This window comes from Motacilla alba, chromosome 27 (genome assembly GCF_015832195.1).
Source record: "Motacilla alba alba isolate MOTALB_02 chromosome 27, Motacilla_alba_V1.0_pri, whole genome shotgun sequence".
In the NCBI taxonomy this organism is placed as follows: Eukaryota; Metazoa; Chordata; class Aves; order Passeriformes; family Motacillidae; genus Motacilla; species Motacilla alba.
The window spans coordinates 4,507,115-4,523,347 of NC_052042.1; the positions used below are offsets into that span (position 1 = coordinate 4,507,115).

At 70.2% G+C, this 16,233-nt stretch overlaps 1 protein-coding gene across 5 annotated transcripts; it reads left to right on the forward strand.

The window, feature by feature from the left end:
• Positions 1-222: 222 nt before the first annotated feature.
• Positions 223-15,672, forward strand: HDAC5 (histone deacetylase 5). 5 transcript variants are annotated; one of them, XM_038163381.1, is made up of 27 exons: positions 223-370; positions 1,686-1,799; positions 4,065-4,139; positions 5,373-5,587; positions 6,286-6,418; positions 6,509-6,623; positions 6,721-6,848; positions 6,929-7,060; positions 7,792-7,898; positions 8,075-8,203; positions 8,675-8,906; positions 9,689-9,876; positions 10,061-10,315; positions 10,555-10,708; positions 11,319-11,452; positions 11,534-11,654; positions 12,140-12,189; positions 12,259-12,366; positions 12,650-12,705; positions 12,792-12,879; positions 12,971-13,090; positions 13,191-13,288; positions 13,906-14,024; positions 14,105-14,238; positions 14,536-14,620; positions 14,739-14,892; positions 15,501-15,672. In XM_038163381.1, exons 1-27 carry the CDS (start codon positions 274-276, stop codon positions 15,538-15,540), a joined length of 3,381 nt encoding a protein of 1,126 aa, XP_038019309.1. In that variant the 5' UTR covers positions 223-273; the 3' UTR covers positions 15,541-15,672. The 5 variants fall into 5 exon arrangements, 4 of the variants coding, with proteins under 4 accessions (XP_038019309.1, XP_038019311.1, XP_038019310.1 ...); XM_038163383.1 differs by having other exon boundaries at positions 8,078-8,203; XM_038163382.1 differs by having other exon boundaries at positions 6,289-6,418.
• Positions 15,673-16,233: the final 561 nt, after the last annotated feature.

A 16,233-nucleotide genomic window follows, 5' to 3' on the forward strand; every position in this document is an offset into this window, starting at 1 on the left:
ACGCCCATTCACACACCTCTGTGATGTTGCACACTCACATTCCCGTGCTCCTGCACACCCATTCACACACCTGTGTGGCCCTGCACACTCACAATCCCGTGCCCTTGCACGCCCATTCACACACCTCTCGCGCTCACTCGCTGCGCGGCCCCTTTAAGCCCCAAATAGGCTCCGCCCCCCGTTAGGCACCGCCCCTCTAAGGGAGGGGCCCCCCGCGCGCGGGGCTATTTTTAGCGCCGGGCGCCGTCACGTGACGCGGGGTGACGTCACCGAATGTTGTTGTCGGGGCGGGCGGGGCCGCGCGGCGAAGATGGAGGAGGAGGCGGGGGGGCGGCGGGGCGCGCGCCGGGCGGCACCGGGGGGACCCCAGGTACGGGCGGCACCGGGGGGACCCCGGGGCGGTCGCATCGGGGCGGGGACCCGCGGCGGGGGGGGCTCCGCGGTGTCCGGGACCCCCGGAGGGGGGCTCCGTGCGACGGTGGCGGCGGCGGCGGCGGGGGGGCTGCGATCCCGGAGGTCCGGTGCGGTTCGGGGCGGGGGGGTGGTCTGTGCAATGGGGGTGGGATTCGGTGCGGGGTCATCGTGCGGTTGGGGGGCGCCGTGCGGGTTTGGGGGGGCCGCAGTGGGGGCCCCTCGTGCGGGTTTGGGGGGGCTGCAGCGGGGGGAGCCCCGTGCGGGTTTGGGGGGGCTGCAGCGGGGTGCGGTGGGGGTCCCGGTGTGCTTTGGGAGGGGCTCCGGTGGGGGGGCCCGCTGCGGGTCGGGGGGGGCTGCAGTGAGGGTCCCGGTGCGATCCGGTGCGGGGGCTGCAGGAGGGGGTCCCGGTGCGGGTGGGGGGCTCCCGCGCATTCCGGGGTCCCGGTGCGGCTCGAGGGGGGAGCGCCCGTGCAATGGGGGGGCCCTGCAGCCCGGAGGGGCCCCGTGCAGTTTGGGGGAGTCCTGCAGTCTCGGGGGTCCCGCTGCGGTTCGGCGGGGCCCCGCAATGAGCGGTCCCGGCGCGGGTCGGTGGTCGCGGTGCGGCTCGGGGGGGTTCGGCGCGGGTGGGGGTCCCGTGCGAAGGGCTGTGCACCGTGCAGCGGGGGGGCCCCCGTGAGCTCGGGGGGGCCCTGCGGCTTCGGGGTTCCCGCAGTGTCGGGGGGCCCGTGCGCCAGCACGGCGGCGGCTCCGCAGCGCGGCCGGGGGGGCCGGGGGGGCCCCGCTGCACCGCGCCGAGCTCGGCGCTGCCGGCAGCGCGAGTGGCGTGTCCCCCCCCCGTGGGGTCCGTCCCGCCGCGTGGCCCTCGCGGGTGACGCCCCCAGACCCCGATCTCGGGGCGACGCCTCGGTTTGGGGGGGTTACGGCACCTGGGAGCTCGCGGGGTGGGGGGCTCCGCGTGTGTCCCCCCTCCAGCCGTGTCCTTATGGGGGTCCCATCCGTGTCCCCGTGGGGTGGCACGGCCGGGGGGTCCTTCCCCGCTATCCCCCCGGGCCCCCCCTTTTCCTGCAGAGCCTTGTGTAACGCTGCCGACCCCCAGGTCCCTTCTGGGGGTGCCCCCGTTCCCCCCATCCCGGGGCACCGCCGAGGGGAGGGGGCCACATCGTGCCCTGGGTGGGCGCTCAGGGGGGCTCGGCAGGGGCTCAGCCTCCCCCGTTTGCAGCGGGGGGCGGTTTTGGGGGTCGCGGGGTGCTGACGGGCGCTCGGTCCCGCAGGGCTCCCGGGCGGCGCGGGCACAGCCCCGGTGCCCCGGCAGGCGCTGACGGACCCGCGCCTCTGCGAGCCCCCCCGGCGGCCGCGGGCCACCATGGACCCCCAGAGCGACACAGGTGAGAGCCCGCGGGGGGCTGCGGCCGCTGGCACGGGCACGGCCGTGTCCCCGCTGTGGCCCCGGAGCCCCCCGGTGTGGGAGCCAGCAGATATTGGGGTACGGGCGTCCGCAGCAGCGTTCCGCCCAGCGGGGCACATCCGCGCCAGACGGGGGGGCCCGGGCACCGGTGGGGGCCACCGGGGTCACCCCCTGGCCCGGTTATCCCAGACCCCCCCTGCCGCTGTTCCCAGCCCCCGGCATCCTCCCGCTGGGAGGGGAAACTGAGGCACGGCTGCCGGCCCCGTCGTGGCACGGCTCACACGTGGCTCTTTATGGCACCGGGGGCGGGTCCCCCGCGGCCCCCTGGGGTGCCCGCGGTGCCACGAGTGGGGACAGCCGTGGTGACGCTGTCCCGGCTGCCGCTGGCTCCCGGCAGAGCCGCCCTGTAATTATCCCGGGGGGAACTCCGGCGACATCTGGACGCGTTCGTGTCCCCCCCGCCCCGAGGGGACACGCGGCAGCGGCGGCACCCCCTGCCTCCGGAGGGGAAACTGAGGCCCGGGGCGGTGGCAGCTCCCCGTGTGCCCCCCGAGGGGACTCGCCGCCGTTTCTTGGGGACGGGGCGTGTGTCCCCTCTGTCCCCAGCCCCCCCCCCCCCCCCCGGGGCCGCCCGCCGGTATTTTTGGAGCGGCCGCGGGGCTGGAGCGTCGCCCGGCCGTGCCTGGCACGGGGCTGGCACGCGGCGCGGTGGCACGGGGACACGGCCGGGCCGCCTCCGCCATCCCGGGGCGCTTTCCTTGGGGTCCCCTCCCGGCTTTGGCTTTGGGGCTCTCTGGGGGCCTTTGGGGACCCCTCGGGGGTGCTGAGCTCGGGCTGGGGCCGTCGGGGATGTGGCAGAGGCCACCCCTGCGCTCAGCGGTCCCCAGTCGGCCCCTGGGGGGTCCCCAATGAGCCCCTGGGGGTCCCCAGTCACCCCTGGGGGCTCCGTGACCCACCCAGGGCTCCTTATCCCAGAACCGGGGGGGTCCCGTGGGTGCCGGTCCCACCCCGGGGTGCAGCCCCCTCTCTCCCCTCCTTCCCTCCCGGAGTTCCTGGGGGTCCCCAACACCCCTGAGTGAGGGTCCCCCCCGTGCCCCAGGTGTGCCACCGCCTCTGGAGGGGGCTCGGCAGCCCGGGGCGCCCCTGTGCCCGGCCGTGGGAGCCAGGAAAGGGGGGTCTGGGGGTGGCACCGGGGGTCCGAGCAGCAGCAGGGGGGTCCGGGAGCCAGGCGGGGCCGTTCCCGCGGCCTCCTGCCCGCTGGCAGCACCAGAAATAGCCGGGCTGACGTCAAGGCCCGAAGCACCCCGGGGGGGGCAGCGGGGAGGGGGGGGGGGGGCCGGGGGGGGTGTCCCAGAAATATCCCGGCTATTAAAAGTCTTGGCTCGGGATTAACGCCTGGTAAATAAACGTGGCGCTGCCGGAGGGGGGGGGTTACGCACGGCTAGGGGGGTGGGGGGGTCCCCGTCCCCAAAAAGGGGGGATTCCACACCTCAGCACGGTGTCACCCCCTCCCCGCCCCGGCTTGTCCCTGCAGAGCCGCTTGGGGACAGCGAGCCGGCGGGAAGTGCGCTGAGCTGGCGGCTGTGCCCCCCAAACCCCGCTCGGGGGGCTCTGCTGGGGCACTCAGGGGGTCTGGAGTGGGATTTGGGGGGGTCCTCTGCCTTCCCGTTCCCAAAGTGGGGCTAATCCCCCCCCCCCCGGCACATCCCAGCTTTGGTGCCGGCAGCGCTGATGCGGATTAACGTCCCTGGCAATTAGGGGGATGTGGGATGGGGCTGGGGGGTCGTGGGGACCCCAATCCCCCCACAGCCTCCCCCAGCCAGGGCAGCCCGTGCTCCCCACGGCCCCCGGGGCAGTTTGGGGGTGCAGCTGGGTCTGGGGGGGCAGGGACACAGCGCATCCCCTCCCGGGATCTGTCGTGGCCCCCCCGGCACAATTCCCTATTTATAGCCGGCTCCTCCCGTGCGCCGGCTATTTCCAGGCGCCAGAGAGAATAGCCTGGATTGGGGGGGGGGGCGTGGGTGAGGGGGGGCCCTTCGGGCCTGCCCTGCCTGCAGTGGGGGGGCTGCTTTTGCTCCCGTCACCCCAAAAACCGGGGATGCTCTGTGACCCCCCCCCCCAAGCCAGCATCACCCCACCCCCACCCGCCCAGGAGGGATTTGGGGAGCTGAGGTTGGGTTTGGGGGTGCCCATGTTCCCCCCCCCCCCCCCAGTTCCCAGCCCGTTCAGGGGTGTCTCTCTGCAGAGGGGGGGTCCGGCCGTGAGCCCCCGCTGGAGCTGCTGCCCCGTGTCCCCCTGCACGCTGCCCTGCCCGCCCCAGGTGAGTGGGGGCCTGGCCCCCCCCGTGTCCCCCAAACCTGGTGACATCCCCCACAGGTGTGCGGGGGGGGCAGCTGCCGAGCACGGGTGTGTTCAGGTGTGTAAGAGGGAGAGCCCCCCCTTGCAGGGACGGGTGTGCAAGGACAGGTGTGCAAGGACAGGTGTGCAAGGACAGGTGCTCCCGCCCTGGGGGTGCTGCCCCCGGCCCCTCCCGTGTCCCCATTCCGTGGGACACCCCCGTTGTGCCCACGGGGACCTCTCTGTTTGGAAGGGCCCTGGGCAGCGAGGGGTTAAACCTCCCCTGTCCCTCGGGGGGGCGCAGGGTGGGGGTGACCCTAGCCCAGAGCCACCACTGTCCCCAAAGTGCCACTTTGGCCCCTCTGGGGGCTCTTTTCAGCCCCCCATTGCACCCCGACACCCCGCGGGGCCCTGAGGGTACCCCCAAAGGGTCGGGGGGCTGCAGGAGTACCCCGGTGCACCCCCAAATACCCCCCGGGAGAGCCGAACCCCGGGGGTGCACTGGGGGGGGGGCAGATGGGACTAGGGGTGCTGCTTCTCCTGGGGGGGGTCTGGTTGTCCTTGGGGGGGGCTGGCTGTCCTTGGGGGGGGTCTCTCGGTGCCGGGGGGGGGGGGTCCGTGCCCCACCTCCGCGCACGGTGACGTCCGTGGGTCCACGCGGGGACACGTCAGTGCCCGACGTGCGGCCGCGCCAGGTTGGGGGGGCTGGGGGGGGGGGCTCATTGACATGCACCGCGTGCCCCCCCCGCCCCCGCCTTCCTGTGTGCGTGGGGCCGGCCCCCCCCACCCCCCCTGCTCCTGCGTGTCCCATCCCGCACTGCCGGGCAGGGGTCTGTGCCCCCCCCCCGGTGGGTTTTGGGGGCCATATTTGGGTGGGGGGGGTCGGTGTGTGATGCTCTGGAGGGGTTTCGATTGGGTGGGGGGCCCCCCGTTTTTATTTTTTGGGGGGGGGGGGTTGATCTAGGAGGACGGGGCTGGGGGGAGACCCCTTGAGGGCTTCCTTGAGACCCCCCCCCCCCAAACCGCCCCTGACCTCCCCCCATCCTTGAAACACCCCCAAAGCGCCCCTTAAATGTGTCCCCCCCCTTCATCACCCCTGGGACACCCCCAAACCACTCTCAGCTCCCCCCTGCATCCCTGGAGCCCCCCTTAAACCACTGCCACCCCCCTCCGTCCTTGCCGGGGTGTCCCCATCCCTGTCCCCCCCCCGACCCAGCGTGTCCGGCAGGGCCGGAGGGGCCGGAGGGGCCGGGGCCGGAGGCGGGGGTGGACGCGGGGCTGGCGGCGGCGCGGGAGCAGCAGCTGCAGCGGGAGCTGGTGGCCCTGAAGCAGCAGCAGCAGCTCCAGAAGCAGCTGCTCTTCGCCGAGTTCCAGAAGCAGCACGAGCACCTCACCCGCCAGCACCAGGTCCAGCTGCAGAAGCACCTCAAGGTGGGGGGGCTTGGGGGGGGGCATGGCCGGGCTTGGGGGGGAGGCTGGGGGTGTTGGGGGATGGAGCCGTGGGGGTGTCCTCCATCGGGGGGGTGGGGGAAGCGATACTGGGGAGGATGGGGCTGGGGGGTGTCACCAAACTGGGGGGGATGGAGCTTTTGGGGATGATGGGGCTGGGGGGTGTCACCAGTGTGGGGCTTTTGGAGGGGTCTTGGGGAGGATGGAGATGTGGGGTGTCACCAATTTGGGGGGAAGGAGTTTTTGGAGGGGTCTTGGGGATGATGGGGCTGGGGGGTGTCACCAGTGTGGGGCTTTTGGAGGGGTCTTGGGGATGATGGAGCCGCTGGGGGAGGAGTATGGGGGGGATGGAGCCATGGGGTGGGATATTGGGGTTGGCGGAGCCATTGTGGGGGGACACTGGGAGTGATGGAGCCGTGGGGTGTCACTGATGGAGGGTGAGGGAGACATTGGGGGGATGGAGCTCTTGGGGGGACACGGGGGGTGCCAGTGCCATGGGCCACGTTGCTCTTGGGGCTGGGGGTGTCACTGATGGAGGGTGAGCGAGACATTGGGGGGATGGAGCTCTTGGGGGGACACGGGGGGTGCCAGCGCCATGGGCCACGCCGCTCTTGGGGCGGGGGCTGAGGAGGGGGCGCGGGGCCGTGCCCGGGTCCCACGGCGGTGCCCCCGGCCCGCAGCAGCAGCAGGAGGCCCTGGCAGCCCGGCGGCAGCAGGAGCTGGAGCAGCAGCGGCAGCGGGAGCGGCAGGAGCTGGAGCAGCAGCGCCTGGAGCAGCTCCAGAGCCTGCGCCCCAAGGACCGGGGCCGTGACAGTGAGCTGGGGGGGCCGGGCCGGGATGCGGGGGTGCAGCGGGGCCGGAGGGAGGGCTGTGCTGCCCCCCTGACCCCCCCCGTGCCCCCAGGTGCCATCGCCAGCACGGAGGTGAAGCTGAAGCTCCAGGAGTTCCTGCTCAGCAAGACGAAGGAGCCGGGCCCCGGCCTCCCCAACCATTCCCTCCCCCAGCACCCCAAATGTTGGTAGGTGCCCCTGAGCCCCGCAGGACCCCACCCCGAGGCACCGTGGGGGTGACCCGGGTGTCCTAGCGGGGTCTCTGCCGCCTTCCCCCCCTCCCAGGGCTCACCACACCTCGTTGGACCAGAGTTCCCCCCCCCAGACCGGCAGCCCGGGGACCCCCCCGTCCTACAAGCTCCCCCTCCTCGGCACCTACGACGGCCGGGACGATTTCCCGCTCCGCAAAACCGGTGGGCGCCGGCGGGGAGGGGCGTGCCGCACCCGCGGGGGGGTGGCGGTGGCACTCGGGGTGACCCGTTTGTGTCCCCAGCGTCGGAGCCCAACCTGAAGGTGCGCTCGCGGCTGAAGCAGAAGGTGGCGGAGCGGAGGAGCAGCCCCCTGCTGCGGCGCCGCGACGGCTCCGTGCTCAGCGCCTTCCGCAAGCGCCACGTGGAGATCACCGGTGCGTGGGGACACCGGGGGACACCGCGGGGACGCTCGCCCGCGTCACCCGGTGCTTCCCCAGAGCCCCCGTGGATAGGGTGACGCGTGTGACACGCGTGTGCACGGGACGGGGTGTCAGGGCGTGACACGCCGTGTGACACAGAGCCGTGTCCCCGTGCCTGTGTGACACAGGGCAGTGTCAGTGTGTGACACACCGTGTGGCACAGAGCAGTGTCCCCATTCCCATGTGACACGTGTATGTCCCACAGTGTCTGTGTGACACGGCAGTGTCCCCGTGCCCGTGTGAGACACGCATGTCCCGCAGTGTCAGTGTGTGACACAGAGCAGTGTCCTCATTCCCATGTGACACGTGTGTGTCCCACAGTGTCTGTGAGACACAGCAGTGTCCCCATGCCCGTGTGACACACAGGTGTCCCGCAGTGTCTGTGTGACACAGGGCAGTGTCCCCGTGCCCGTGTGACACGCCCGTGTCCCGCAGTGTCAGTGTGACACAGGGCAGTGTCAGTGTGACACAGGGTGGTGTCCCCGTGCCCGTGTGACACACACATGTCCCGCAGTGTCAGTGACACAGGGCGGTGTCCCCGTGCCCGTGTGACACGCCCGTGTCCCGCAGTGTCAGTGTGACACAGGGCGGTGTCCCCGTGCCCGTGTGACACGCCCGTGTCCCGCAGTGTCAGTGTGACACAGGGCGGTGTCCCCGTGCCCGTGTGACACGCCCGTGTCCCGCAGTGTCGTCGGTGTGCAGCAGCGCCCCCGGGTCGGGGCCCAGCTCCCCCAACAGCTCCCACGGTGCCCACAACGGCCTGGCCGCCTCTGTCCCCAACATCCACAGCGAGGTACGGCCCCTGGGGACAGGGACAGGGACACGCGTGTGTGCGGGGGTTGGGAGCGTGTCGATGGTGTCGTGTCCCCGTACGTGTTGGTGGCCTGTCCTGTCCCCACACGTGTTGGTGGCCCGTCCCGTGGTGTCCCCCGCGGGTGTTGACGCCGTGTTTGCCGTGTGGTGCCACAGCAGCTCCTGCCCCAGCCCCACGCCCTGGCCCTGGATGGGGCCCAGCTCAGCCTCTACACGTCCCCATCGCTGCCCAACCTGTCCTTGGGGCTGCAGGCCACTGTCACCGTCACCAGCGCCCACCTCCCCGTGAGTGGGGGCACGGGGACCCTGGGCTGGGTGGCACGGGGACATTGGAACCCCACGGGGGGGTGGCACAGGGACCTGGAGCTCCACAAAGGGGGAGCTGGGGACACCAGGGACATCCTCAGGACACCAGGGACGTCCCCCTGGGGACATGGGGACACCAGGACCCCCTGGGGACATGGGGACACCATGGCACTGGGTGGCACTGGGACATTGGAACCCCACGGGGGGTGGCACGGGGACCTGGAGCTCCACAAAGGGAACATGAGGGACCCACTGGGGACATGGGGACACCGTGGCCCTGGGTGGCACTGGGACATGGAACCCCACGGGGGGCATATGGGGATACAGTGGGGGGTGGCATGGGGGCCTGGCACCCTGCAGCAGGAATGTGGGGACCCCACAGGGGTGGCACAGGGACCCGGCACCCCTGGGGCGATGCGGGGACCCCCAGTGGCACCGCTGTCCCCGCAGGTGTCCCCCAAGCTGTCGCCACAGGCGGAGGGCGAGCGGCCGGGGGTGCCCCCGGGGGTGTCCCCGCTGCGCCCCGGGGCCGCCCTCACCGGCAAGTTCCTGAGCACGTCCTCGATCCCGGGCTGCCTGCTGGGGGTGGCCCTGGACGGGGACACCCCGGCCGGGTCCCCGTCCCTGCTGCAGCACGTGCTGCTGCTGGAGCAGGCGCGGCAGCAGAGCACCCTCATTGCTGGTGAGCCCTGCTCCGTGTCCCCTCGGTGTCCCCTCCGTGTCCCCCGATCCGCTCTCAAGTGTCCCCCTGATCCGCTCTCAATGTCCCCCCCGTCCTCCCTCAGCATCCCCTCAGTGTCCCCCTTCGATGTCCCCCTGGTCTTCCCTCAATGTCCTCTCGATCCCCCCCTCGGTGTCCCCTGAGTCCTTCCTCAGTGTCCTCTCAATCCCCTCAGTGTCCCCCCAGTACTTCCCCGTTTTCCCCCCATTTTCCCCCCGTTTTCCCCCATTTTCCCCCTTTTTCTCCCCTTTCCCCCAGTTTGCCCCCAGTTCACCCTAAATTTCCCCCCAGTTTGCCCTCAGTTTCCCCCCAGTTTGCCCTCAGTTTCCCCCCAGTTTGCCCCATTTCCCCCCCAGTTTGCCCCCAATCCCCCCCAGTTTGCCCCCAGTTTGCCCCATTTCCCCCCAGTTCACCCCGTTTCCCCTCACTTTGCTCAGCCTTTCCCCTTTTGCCCCCCTTCCCCCCAGTCCTGCCCAGTTCACCCCTTTCCCCCCCCTTTTCCAGTCCCCCCTCTCTGTCCCCCATTCCCCCTCTCTCCCCCGGTTCCCGGCGCTCGGGGGGGGCTCTGACCCGGTGTCCCCGTGCCCGCAGTGCCCCTGCACGGGCAGTCCCCGCTGGTGACGGGGGAGCGCGGGGGGGCTCTGACCCGGTGTCCCCGTGCCCGCAGTGCCCCTGCACGGGCAGTCCCCGCTGGTGACGGGGGAGCGCGGGGGGGCTCTGACCCGGTGTCCCCGTGCCCGCAGTGCCCCTGCACGGGCAGTCCCCGCTGGTGACGGGGGAGCGCGGGGGGGCTCCCCGCGGGAGCAAGCTGCCGCGGCACCGGCCCCTGAGCCGCACGCAGTCCTCGCCGCTGCCGCAGAGCCCCCAGGCCCTGCCCCACGGGCCCCTGCAGCACCACTTCCTGGACAAGCAGCAGGTCCAGCTGGCCAAGGTGGGTGTGGGGGGCACCACTGAACCCCCAAAAGGTAGCGGTGCGAGCGGGGGAAACTGAGGCAGAGGGGGGGAAGCTGGGGAAGGGCTGGACAAAGGGGTGTGGGGTGGCTGTGGGGTACGGGTGGGCATGGGGCAGACAAAGGGGTGTGGGGGGGTCACTTAACGCCCGTGCCCCCCCCCAGCTGCTCCCCAAGGGGGGGGAGCTGGCGCGGCAGCCCCCCACGCACCCCGAGGAGACGGAGGAGGAGCTGACGGAGCAGCAATCGCCCCCCCCGGGGGAGAGAGGCCCCCCCGTCGCCCTCGTGTCCCCAGAGGCCGGGGACCCCCCGGAGCAGCCGCAGGACCCCGAGGGCTGCCAGGAGCCGGGTGACAGTGGGGACGAGGCCGAGGCTCCTGGGGACCCCGACGTCACCGAGCTGGGGGTCACCTACAAGCAGGTGAGACTTTGGGGGGGGCACCCAAATCCCCTCCAGCACCCCGTGCACCCCTTTGCGCGAGCACCCCTTGCCCCCAGCCGTGTCGTGTGTCCCCTCCCCCCTTTTTGGGGACGCTGCCGCAGCGATGACTCGCAAGGGTCGGTGACTCATCCCCCCCCCTCCGTCCCCCTGTCCCCGCCGCCCCCGCGCCGTGACCCCCCCCAGTCCCCTGCGGTGACTCACGGCCGCCCCCTCCCCAGGTGTACCCCGAGGCGCCGCTGCAGCTCTTCCCCGCGCCCCCCCTGGGGGTCCTGGCTCTGCCCCACCCCGCCCTCGCCCGCACCCAATCGTCCCCGGCCAGCGTCAAACCCCCCCAGCCCGAGGGGGGGCCCCCCAAGCACCTCTTCACCACAGGTACGGCGCCGGGGGTTTGGGGGGGGGTCCCTGTGCCCTGCGGTTCTGTCACTCGGGGGGCTCCTGTCCCATGGGAAGTGCCAGGGATGGCTGTGTCCCCCCCCCGAGGGTCCCACTGCCTGGTGGGGCTGTGGATGGTCCTCTCCTGTGGGGTTCCCTTCTTCCCTGGGGTTCCCAGTGCTGTGGGGTGCCCAGGGGTCCCCCAACTCCATAGGATCCCTCTGTCCCCCGGGGTCCCCCAACTCCATAGGATCTCTCTGTCCCCCGGGGTCCCCCAACTCCATAGGATCTCTCTGTCCCCTGGGGTTCCCAGTACTTTGGAATGTCCAGGGGTCCCCCAACTCCATAGGATCTCTCTGTCCCCTGGGTTCCCAATGTTTTGGGATGTCCCAGGGTCCCTCAGTGCTGTAGGATCCCTCTGTCCCCCGGGTTCCCCATACTGGGGTGCCTGCTGTTCCCCAATCCCATGGATTCCCTTTGCCTCCCGGGGTTCCCCGCACCTCGGGGTGCCCAGGGATCCCCTTATCCCCTGGGATCCCCCTTCCCCCTGGGGCTGCCCCTCCCCGGGGGGTGTCCCGGGGTGCCAGCCGTGCCAGCTGTGCCGTGCCAGGTGTGGTGTACGACACGTTCATGCTGAAGCACCAGTGCACCTGCGGGAACACCACCATCCACCCCGAGCACGCCGGGCGCATCCAGAGCATCTGGTCCCGGCTGCAGGAGACGGGGCTGCTGGGCAAGTGCGAGGTGAGGGGGGGCTCCCCGTGTCCCGGGGGGGGTCAGGATGGCACGGGGAGCCCGGGGGGCTCAGCCCGTGCCCCTTCCCAGCGGATCCGGGGCAGGAAGGCGACGCTGGAGGAGATCCAGACGGTGCACTCGGAGCACCACGCGCTGCTCTACGGCACCAGCCCCCTGAACCGCCAGAAACTGGACAGCAAAAAGCTGCTGGGTGGGTGCTGGGGGGCCCCCGATGTCTGGGACCCCCCTCTCTGGAGCTGGGGTTGCCTTGCTGCCCTGTTCCTTGTGATCCCTCTGTTCCCTGCGGGTCGCCATCCCCTGGGGCATCCAGGAGAGTCCGTGTCCCATGGGGGGTTCCAGTCCTTGGGGTGTTCAGGGGTTCCATGGGTTCCCTCTGTCCCCTGGGGTTCCCCCTGTCCCATGGGATCCCCCTGTCCCCTGGGGTTCCCCCTGTCCCCTGGGGTTCCCCCTGTCCCATGGGATCCCCCTGTCCCCTGGGGTTCCCCCTGTCCCACAGCCTGTCCCATGGGCTCCTTGTCCCCTGGCGTTCCCAATCCCTTGGTGTACCCAAGGGTGCCCTTGTCCCATGAGATCCCCCTGTCCCCTGGGGTTCCCAGTCCTTTGGGGTGCTCAGAGGTCCCCTCATCCCACGGGATCCCTGTGTCCCCTTGTCCCCGTCACCCCTTGTCCCCGCAGGTCCCATCACTCCGAAGACGTACGCGGTGCTGCCGTGCGGGGGCATCGGGGTGAGTCTGGGGGCACGGGGGGGTGTCCCCGGGGTGGCCGTGCCCCGCTGAGCCCCGCTGTCCCCGCAGGTGGACAGTGACACGGTGTGGAACGAGCTGCACTCGTCCAGCGCGGTGCGCACGGCCGTGGGCTGCCTGCTCGAGCTGGCCTTCAAGGTGGCCGCGGGGGAGGTCAAGGTGAGCGTGTCATTGTCACTCTGCCTCCCTGCACGTGTCCCTCCCTGTCCCCTGCGTGTCCCTCTGTCCCAGTTGTGCCACGTCTCTGTCACACACATCCTTCTGTGTCCCTCCCATGTCCCTCCCATGTCCCTGTGTCCCAGTTGTGCCCCAAAGCCACGTCTCTGTGTCACACACACATCCCTCTGTGTCCCACCCATATCCCTGTGTCCCAGTTGTGCCCCAATGCCGCATCTCTGTGTCACACACAGAGGTTCCCTCTGTGTCCCTCTCTGTCCCCCAGAATGGCTTCGCCGTCATCCGCCCCCCAGGCCACCACGCCGAGGAGTCCACGGCCATGTGAGTACGGGGACGGGGCTGAGACCCCTGCCCAGGGCCACCCCCTGCCCCGGGCCACCCCCTCCGCTGATGTCCCTTGTCCCCAGGGGCTTTTGCTTCTTCAACTCGGTGGCCATCTCGGCCAAGCTGCTGCAGCAGCGGCTCAGCGTGGGCAGGATCCTCATCGTGGACTGGGTAAGGGGGGACAGGGGGGGACCCCACAGGCTTCGGGGTCCACGTGGGTGAGTGTGGGGGTGTCCCTGACACCCCCGGGTGTCCCCTCCAGGACATCCACCACGGCAACGGGACCCAGCAGGCCTTCTACAGCGACCCCCACGTGCTCTACATCTCCCTGCACCGCTACGACGACGGCAACTTCTTCCCGGGCAGCGGGGCCCCCGAGGAGGTACCGGGGTGGGGGGGAATTTGGGGGGTGGGGGTCCCTCTGTGACCCCCCCCCAGGCCCTGGCTGTGGCACGGGGGGGGTCACCTGTGCCTGTGCCCAGGTGGGCAGCGGGCTGGGCGTGGGCTACAACATCAACATCGCCTGGACCGGCGGCGTGGACCCCCCGATCGGGGACGTGGAGTACCTGACGGCCTTCAGGTGGGGGGGCACGGCTGGGAGAGGGGCTCCACGGCGGGGGGGGCTCTGCCTCGGGGAATTCCGGGGTCCTGGGGGGGTTCCTGAGCCCTTGGGGGGCTCTGTCCTATGGGAGGGGTCCCAGGGGAAGGGCCTCTGTGCAGTGGGGGGGGGGGGGGTCCCTGCATCAGGGGGTCCTCTGGATCTTGGGGAGGGTCTGGGGGGGGTCCCTGCACACCTTGGGGGGGTCCCTGCACACCTTGGGGGCTCCTGCACACCTTGGGGGGGGTCCCTGCTCCCTGGGGGGCTCCTGCACACTTTGGGGGGCTCCTGCACACTTTGGGGGGTCCCTGCTCCCTGGGGGGCTCCTGCACACCTTGGGGGAGTCCCTGCTCACCTTGGGGGGCTCCTGCACACCATGGGGGGGGGTCCGTGCACACCTTGGGGGGGTCCCTGCTCCCTGAGGGGCTCCTGCACACTTTGGGGGGCTCCTGCACATTTTGGGAGGTCCCTGCTCCCTGGGGGGCTCCCCGAGTCTTGTCCCTGTACTCTGGGAGGATCCCCATGTCCTGGGGGGTGTCCCTGCCCTCTTGGGGGGCTCCCCCAGCCCTGGGGGGGTCCCGAGCCGCCGCTGCCCCCAGGACGGTGGTGATGCCCATCGCCAACGAGTTCTCCCCGGACCTGGTGCTGGTCTCCGCCGGCTTCGACGCCGTCGAGGGCCACCTGTCCCCTCTCGGTGGCTACTCCGTCACCGCCAAGTGTGAGTGGGGTCCGGGGGCGTCCCGGGGGGGGGACCCTGGCCCGGCCGCCCCTCACCCCGTGCCCGGTGCCCCCCCCCAGGTTTCGGGCACCTGACGAAGCAGCTGATGATGCTGGCGGGGGGCCGGGTGGTGCTGGCGCTGGAGGGGGGACACGACCTGACGGCCATCTGCGACGCCTCGGAGGCCTGTGTCACCGCCCTGCTCGGCCTCGAGGTACGGGGCCACCCCCGAGGGCCCCCCGGCCCTTCCCCAGGGGCGTGTCGGGGCGCACACCCCGTGTTGTGCCTCAGTTTCCCCTCATTGGTTGGTGGGGGGCTCCGGTCCCGTCCCGGCCATGGTTTTGGGGGCGTCAGTGGCCGTTTGGGGGTGTCGGTGGCAGTTTGGGGGTGCTGGTGGCAGTCTGGGGGTGTCAGTGGCACTTTGGAGGGGCTGGTGGCACTTTGGGGGTGTCGGTGGCACTTTGGGGGTGCTGGTGTCAGTTTGGGGGGGCTGACAGTGTGTCCCCCCCAGCTGGAGCCCCTGGACCCAGCCCTGCTGCAGCAGAAGCCCAACGTGAACGCGGTGGCCACGCTGGAGAAGGTCATCGAGATCCAGAGTGAGGACGGGGGCACGGGGGGGTCCCCGGGGCCGGTTCTGTCACGGGGGGGACACGGGGGGGACACCGGGGGTCTCTGCCCGCTCCGTGCCAGCCGTGCCCCCCGCTGTCCCCGCAGGCCGGCACTGGGGCTCTGTCCGGCGCTTCGCCGCCGCCGTGGGCCGCTCCCTGCTGGAGGCGCAGCGCGGGGACACCGAGGAGGCCGAGACGGTGACAGCCATGGCCCTGCTGTCCGTGGGCGCCGAGCGCCGAGCCACCGAGCAGCAGGCCAGGTACGGCCCGGGGACACCGGGGGACACGAGGGACACGGGGAGGGTGTGACACTGGGGGACACGGGGAGGGTGTGACACTGGGGGACACGGGGAGGGGGTGAATGGAGCCAGGTGTGACACCGGGGGGCCACGGGGGGTGTGTGACAATGGGGGACATGGGGAGGGGGTGAATGGAGCCAGGTGTGACAGCGGGGGGACGCGGGGGGTGTGTGACAATGGGGGACACGGAAGGGTGTGACACTGGGGGACACGGGGAGGGGGTGAATGGAGCCAGGTGTGACAGCGGGGGGACACGGGGGGCGTGTGACAATGGGGGACACGGAAGGATAAGGGGGACATGGGCAGGGGGTGAATGGAGGCGGGTGTGACACTGGGGACACAGGGTGACACTGGGGGACATGGGGGGACACAGAGGGGGTGAATGGAGCCGGGTGTGACACTGAGGGGAACGTGGGGGACACAGGGAGGTGTGTGACACTGGGGGACATGGGGAAACACGGGGGGGATGTGACACTGAGGGACACGGGGCGTGTGAACGGAGCTGGGTGTGACACTGTGGGGGACACGTGTCCTGTGGGGGTGGCAGCCACTTGTCCCTCCCTGCCCAGGCCAGCAGAGGAGCCCATGGAGGCCGAGCCCACGCTCTGACCCGCCCGGATCATCCGGCAAACCGAGGAACAGCCGGGAAGGAAGAAAAACACACACACAAAAAAAAATCACAGTAAAAGGAAAAAAAAAATCCAAAACACGCAGAAAAAAACACTAAAAAAAAAAAAAAAAAAAGACAAAACAAAACCAAAAAAAAAAAAGGCAGAAATCTAAAGGAAAAGCAGAAAAAAGAGGAAAATATTTTCTTTTTCTATTAAAAAGAGGAGAAAAACACAAAAAAATCCCCCCTCCCATCCTGTGCCCCCGCTCCCCGCGGTGTTTGCGGTCGTGTCTCTTGTGCAGCAGCAGTTCCACCAGCACCCCGTGTCCCCCTCTGTTCCCCCGTGTCCGTCGGGTCCCCCCGGCGCTGCCCGGACCCCCCCGGGGCTCCTCGAGATTTTTTTTTTTTAGGGTTTTTTCCTTCTTTTCCCCCTATTTTTGTGTCTCCCCCCTCGTTCCCTCCCTGGCTCCGGATCCGTCCCCCTCCCCGGGGGAGGCGATGGGAAATATTCGTGCCTTTAAGTAAGTATTTTTTTTTTTTAATGCCTTAATTTCCCTTCATTTTGGGTTTTTTTTTAATTTTCTTGGGGTTTTTTTTTTTTTTTCCCTTCAGCCTCCCCGTTTTGGACGGGGACGCGAGACAAAGGGACGAGCCCTGTCCCCCATCCCCTGTCACTTTGTCACCCCCGGCGC